This window comes from Argentina silus, assembly GCF_951799395.1.
Source record: "Argentina silus genome assembly, chromosome: 16".
NCBI lineage: Eukaryota > Metazoa > Chordata > Actinopteri > Argentiniformes > Argentinidae > Argentina > Argentina silus.
In genome coordinates, this window is record NC_139670.1 from 4,176,845 (window position 1) to 4,183,034 (window position 6,190).

General features: G+C 43.9%; 2 protein-coding genes across 5 annotated transcripts in view; both read right to left on the reverse strand.

Annotated features, from left to right (window-relative positions):
- Positions 1–129: 129 nt before the first annotated feature.
- armc7 (armadillo repeat containing 7) lies at positions 130–1,974 on the reverse strand. Of its 2 annotated transcripts, none has more exons than XM_083687850.1 (3): positions 1,778–1,974; positions 1,455–1,589; positions 130–1,246 (listed from the first exon to the last, which is right to left on the reverse strand). In XM_083687850.1, exons 1-3 carry the CDS (start codon positions 1,863–1,865, stop codon positions 900–902), a joined length of 570 nt encoding a protein of 189 aa, XP_083543976.1. In that variant the 5' UTR covers positions 1,866–1,974; the 3' UTR covers positions 130–899. The 2 variants fall into 2 exon arrangements, with proteins under 2 accessions (XP_083543976.1, XP_083543975.1); XM_083687849.1 differs by having other exon boundaries at positions 1,455–1,598.
- A 2,068-nt stretch (positions 1,975–4,042) lies between these two features.
- The window catches only part of ndel1a (nudE neurodevelopment protein 1-like 1a), a gene marked incomplete at its 3' end in the record, with an annotated part of 14,832 nt that continues 12,684 nt past the window's right edge, over positions 4,043–6,190 (reverse strand). For 2 of the 3 annotated variants that reach the window (XM_083687841.1, XM_083687842.1), the window contains one exon: positions 4,043–5,915. In XM_083687841.1, coding sequence (XP_083543967.1) covers positions 5,822–5,915 — 94 coding nt within the window. The other variant, XM_083687840.1, reaches the window with a different exon arrangement.

Below are 6,190 nucleotides of genomic sequence, written 5' to 3' on the forward strand. Positions count from 1 at the left end.
AACGCACACACACACACACACACAGCTGTTGACAATTTCCCCTCAAGCCTGTCCAGGATACGTTCAGCTGGATCAGATGTACTGTAGCTAACTATGTCTGGATCTGAGAGACCCTGCCCTGAAGAACCAGTAGAAAACCATGCCCCTGAACACTGGGAGCCTGAGGGATTGGCAGTGACTTTTATACCAAGTTAAAAAAAGCATATTAAATGTCCATGGAATACACCTAACGGCTATGACGAAAACAGCCTTTTGAAAACTGAACTTATTGAATGTTACTTGTGACTTTACAAAAACAAAAGGCGTATGACAGCGTGTATGGAGTGTTCAGACTATGATGAAAGGCATATTGGTATTTGTTGACAGAGCACAAACTTTGTATTGAGACCATATGTGAAGATGTCGCTGAGCAGCATAGTAATGGGTCATGTTGACAGGACAAGACTGCTAAGCTGACTACTACATGTTTTATTATCCACCTCCACCCAAAGGCATACAGTTCAGTTGCACAGGCTTCCACTGCAACTTTGATTCAATATAGACCAGCTTTTGGTGAGATTGACTGTTCCAAAAGGCAAGGCTTTAAGGAGTGGTCCTTTGGCTGCCCTCTTGTACTGTACCTTACTACTAAGCAAAGCAGTGGTACTGTCTCCCTCTTGTGGCACTGAATAGTAAAGCAAGACTACTTTTCATGAAAACAGAAGAAATACAAAATCCCCCACATTGAGACATTGTCTAATAACACATAAGTGTCATAACTCCCATAGAGAGCATAATATGGCAGCTATCCTCTAGACGGTTTCCAGACTGGTACTTGGGTTTATGAATCCCCAGTCTGACGACTAGTCCCTGGGGCAGGGTCTCCAGTTCAGTCAGGTCCGGGGTCCCCAGTTTCCATACTAGTCCTCGGGTAGAGGAATCCCCAGTGCTGTCTGGTGGTCTCTCTGCATCAGCTCCTCTGCCCTGGCCACCTGGTCCTCCCTGCAGTAATCCTGGAGGAACACCTGGGCCAGGTTCTGGAGACGGGGGCTCTGGGACAGGGAGAAGCGCAGCATGCACTGCACCACCGTGGGGTCCGTGGTCTGGGGCCGCGACGCTGCCGTGGTCAGGTTCATCAGCGTGGTGATGGCCGACAGGACTGTCTCCTCCCGCCTGCTGGACAGGCAGCCAATCACCAAGGGGATGCCTCCACTCTGAAGGGTCTGGTCCCGGGACTCCCGGTCCATAGTCAAGTTACACAGACCCCCTGGGTGGGAACATCCAATAGCATTCAATTATAGTCTCAAATCAAACTGGATTATGGGTAACAAAATGCATCACTGAAGCAGCTGTTTGTAAAGGATACAACCGTGTTGCATCTTGTGAACATTCTCTCTCTTTAAGCAGCAGAAACTACTGTAGTTTGTGACCCAAGTGTAGTACTAGTAGGTTATTTTCGCTTGTGCTTCACTCACCCATCCCAAACTCCACAAAGTTCTCATTCTCTTCTGTCAGCATGTCCAAGAAGAGGTCTGTCACCTGAAGCGCTCTCAGGTTCTCCAAGTTCTTAGGGTCGTAGGCAAAATTGGCCAGGTTCGCCAAAACTTGCTCTTTTGCCTCTGACAAATTAAGAGGTATTGTTGTAGTCATCACACACGCACACACACACAAACGTTCTACCTTGTAGTAAAATGAGAAAGCACTTGTAAATATGCAACGTTTCAATATCATGAAACATCTGAATTATCAGTGACATAGATAGTCAGTACCAGGTATCTGCTATGAATGAGAGACGCACCATCATTGTCTGTGTCCTGAAACTCAGTGACCAGTGACTGCAGGTATTCAAACCGATCGGATCCTGTGGACTGTCCTTTCCCCGACATAATTCCACCTCAGAAGCCACTTAGGAGAAGCGAGAGACACGTCGATCTTTACGAACAATAATTCAGCTACATTTTATCATAGAGGTTTCATCCTATTTGGTTTTATCAACCATACTTCAGCTCTACAGATGGCAGATGTTTCTCACGGATGTTGACAAGCACTCGTCCGTCTATAAATTGTGTCCCACGAAACACACAGTCCGTCATCAAGTTTATGTTCCGTGCATCAATAACCTTACCTAGAACTGTCGCTACTAAACTATCAGTAGTTTTGAGTTTATCGAGACATACGTCGCAATCATGATTAAACTTTAGAACTATAGAATCTATAGTTAGTTCACGCATTCACCGGAGAATCAATCTGTTTCTTAAAGAAGGGGGCGGAAGTCGTTGTACGTGATCATTCGCATGCGGAGGTCACTGCACAGTGTGTCGGAGGGGGTGTGCAGTGTAGCTGTCAATGGAATGGGAACATTTTGCCGTTTTGGACAACAGTTCAGAAGATCTTTTTTTTTTTTTATAACGTCGTCCATATTTTTCATAGCTAGGCAGGCCATACGTTGTTGCCCACCATGAAGCAGCATCAACTTTCCGCCGTAAAGCGCCTTACGAAACCAATTTTGTTTGGGACCTTAGTCGTCGGACTGGCCACTGCTTTCTTCAACAGGTGACCCCCTTTATCTGTCTATCTAGATGTTCATTTCAGCTTGTCACGGTCAAACAATGCTGCTCTCACATAAGTCCACTACATAACCTTTTCAGTAGCTATCTGTGTGTTGTCCTTGCAAACTATCTACCCTCTGTTTGTACATGGCAATTCTGCAGTCACTTGAGTATTCTAGCCAAATCATTTAGTTAATAATTAATTAAAGCAATCCAATAAATTGGAGGACATTCAATGACAGATGATTTTCCTGGAATGGACACCTTGCCAATTCTCTGATTTGCAGGTGTATATGGCTTTATGACAAAGTGACATAACCCGGTAGAGTATTTATGTTTTCCCCCCCCTCTCCAGACACTTATTCTTTGAGGACATAGCAGAGATCCGTGCTCAGGAACGCGCTCGTAATCAAGCCAAGCTTCTGGAGGTGATGGAGGGAAGACAGAGGCAGATGGAGGAGTTGATGGAGAAGAAGGGAGGGAGCCAGTGAAGCAATGACCCTCGGCCCACTGGGCGCTAGAGACACTGGGCTGGACACACAACCAGACAGACAGCCCCCCACCCACCCACCCACCCACCCACCCACCCACCCTCCCTCCCTCCCTCCCTCCCTCCCTCCCTCCCTCCGGAGGCACCATACCGGCCTTCCTTTCAGATGTGGGAATGAATGGACAAGTCATGACGATCAGGTACAGCTGTAAAGATGCTTCCTGTCTGTACTGATTGTACTGCAACATATAATGTGCATCCAGAGTTGATAATCTTCACCTGTTAACGTTGTACCCGCTGAAAGGGAATGTTTCAACCATTTGATACTTGTGAAACAAATATCCGCATATTAGTGCTGAGCATTTAGGATATATGAAATTTGAATATGATTGCATGCCAATAATTTAAAGGGGTGTTGGGGAGTGTATGCATCAAAGATGAAGAATCCAGATAATTAAGTCTAGTGATAACGTGTGTTGTGTTGAGATTTGGATGGTGAAATGTTTCTCTGAACTGAACCTCTGACTGTCTGAAAGTGAGATGAATGACATTGTTGCTGCCGGTTCTCTTTGTTATAATAAACACATTGTTTGGTGAAGCTCAGATTACCATGGATACTCCATCACCACTTTCAATTAAAATTATTACATGCTTTGATGTCAGTTCACACTACTTGTACTGTATCTGGATTCTGTGGAATTTAATAAGCTTGCAAGTACAACATATGTCCACGAGGGGGCATCGGTGTCCACAATTCAAGCCATCGCTATGGCCCTGCACAACGTTTTACTTGCCACTATAATATGCCATTTAGCTGACGCTTTTATCCAAAGCGACTTACATTGCAGTGAGTGCATACATTCCAGTATATATGGTCCCTGCAGGAATCAAACTCACAACCTAAGCGTTGTTAGCACCATGCTCTGCCAACTGAGCCACAGAGGACCACAATATACACATTATTATTAGTCTATGGTTCCTCATCCCTTCAAAACAAGACAATAAAGCTGATAATAAATTGGCTTTATATATATTTTATTTGGTCAACATTTTAAGTCAACTGATCCAAGTATATCCTTTTTATTTGAACACATGCCATAAAAGAATCTGAAATAAATAAACAAAACTATACACAATAAATCAGACAAACGGGCAATATTGCACTTCAGCAAAACTGACAAAATAATATGGAAAACATTTGCACAAGATGAAGTGCCACACTTGCTTACAGGGTTGTGGGATATTTAAAATAATAAACCAGTTAAACATATCCATGTGATGTCAGTGAAGACTCAACTCTGAAATTAAGAAAGATTTGCAGTTGTAACTTCCAAAAAAAAAAAAAAGAAGAATATTGGCAAAGTGGTCTAAACATGGCAGCACCAGTCAAGTGGATGTCTAGAGACACAGTAACGATCAATATGACCAGTATCGTACACACTGCCATATGGTTCAACAGAGCAGCCCAGCGAACAGAACAAACATGACAAAGGAGAAACTTTCCTTCATCATCCCTTTGTAACACATTGTCAGCCAACTCATATTACCTGTACTGTATAAATGCTGTTTTGACAGAACCGTTGTAGAATATAGTAATAAATAAAACGACACAAAAAACGTTAACATATTCGATTCCTCAGATGGCTACAAGAGTTCAGCCCGAAGGCCAGAAAGGCATATGAGGTTGACTTGGGAGATTTAAACCACAATCAATCAATCAATAATTGATGGTAAAATGGGACAGGTTGTTAGTAGCAAGCCCATATGGCGGAGAATCATTCCAGGCTATTTAACCCACCTGCACATGTGTGCCAACCCATTAACCCTGGGTCGCATTCAATAGTGTGGAACACAGTGAACGCTGCATGACATACATAACAAATAGGGGTGGAAGTATACTGAAGAGAGAGTGTCTGAATGCCACATCAACCCCCAGTGTCCACATCTAGGCACGAGTAAAGATCTGAAAAGAATTGGACAGGTATAAACAGTATGGCACTGGCTCCCCCTTACTCTCCACAATACAGTGTTGCTCATACCTATCCAATCCTCTCAGGTTGATACACGTGCAATAAGGTGTTCTGTGGGGCCTAGTGTTGGATTTAGGATTCAGGCGTCTTCTCCACTGCCTGAACAAAAAGCTGCTACAGTAGATACAGATGTTACAGTAACGCAGATGTCTGCTTCTTCTACTCTCCTCTGCAGGCGCTGGAAACATGTTGCTACGCACTGAATGACAGTGAGAACAGTATACATTTGAATGTCCCTCTCTTTGCTCTTCGATATTCCAACTGTTTTATACTTTTAATTGCATAATGTGTTTGTTTTCATCTGAACAATGGGAATGGCATCGCTACTGATCGGGAAAAGGCTGACTGACGAGGAGAGGATTCTACAGAAACCTTCACTGTGTGTGTGTGTGTGTGTGTGTGTGTGTGTATATGGAGCAGGGCTTTATCTATATACAAGCAATAAACATACACAAATTAGATAGATGCACATGTAAAATATACAGACAAGTGACTCACACAGAGGACCAAAGAAAGCACCAGGACTGAGAGTCAGAAGGTCAGGGACACACGCAGCCTGTGAGTGTGCAGTGACTGCAGTCACGTGAAAAGTGTTTTAATAGTGCTAGCCATGTATGTATTCTCTATATCTCTCTCTCTCTTGTTGTCTGGGCTTGTTTGTCCACACAATGCTCTCTTCTAAGACTTGTCCGTTGGCACAGGGGGTCCGGGGGGTGGGCAGAGGGGGGGTGGGCAGACAGGGTGTAAATTGAGGCCTGGTGGAGAGACATTTGTCAGGCAGTGAGGGGCAGTAAGCCAGGGGGGGTGGCAGAGGGGGGGGCTGTGATAGCTGCCAGGGTGCCAGGATCCAGTCCGTTCATCGTCCTGCTAAAAAAAACAAAAAAACACAACAAGGGGTTAGATTCTCTTAGGGTTAGGAAGATAGTTGTTCCTTAACAATCACCATCCTTGCTAGATTCATATTATGAAATGGCATAACGTGAATTAGCCTGCGATATATCAAACCACCTACAGCTACATAAGCAAACAAAGCTGCCATCTACTTAGATATCACAACATTCTTTAGCGATGAGAGTTGTGATGAGTATAGAGATGGCCTTATCAAATGAATAGGCTAGTAGCTACAAAGGAAAAGTTTTTTT

Excerpts from the sequence above, each read along its gene's own strand:
- armc7 (XM_083687849.1), bottom strand. The coding sequence starts at position 1,865 with ATGTCGGGGAAAGGACAGTCCACAGGATCCGATCGGTTTGAATACCTG. Across the intron at positions 1,599-1,777 it reads TCAGGACACAGACAATGATG|AGGCAAAAGAGCAAGTTTTG; the intron begins GTGCGTCTCTCA and ends TTAATTTGTCAG. Across the intron at positions 1,247-1,454 it reads CTTTGTGGAGTTTGGGATGG|GGGGTCTGTGTAACTTGACT; the intron begins GTGAGTGAAGCA and ends GTTCCCACCCAG.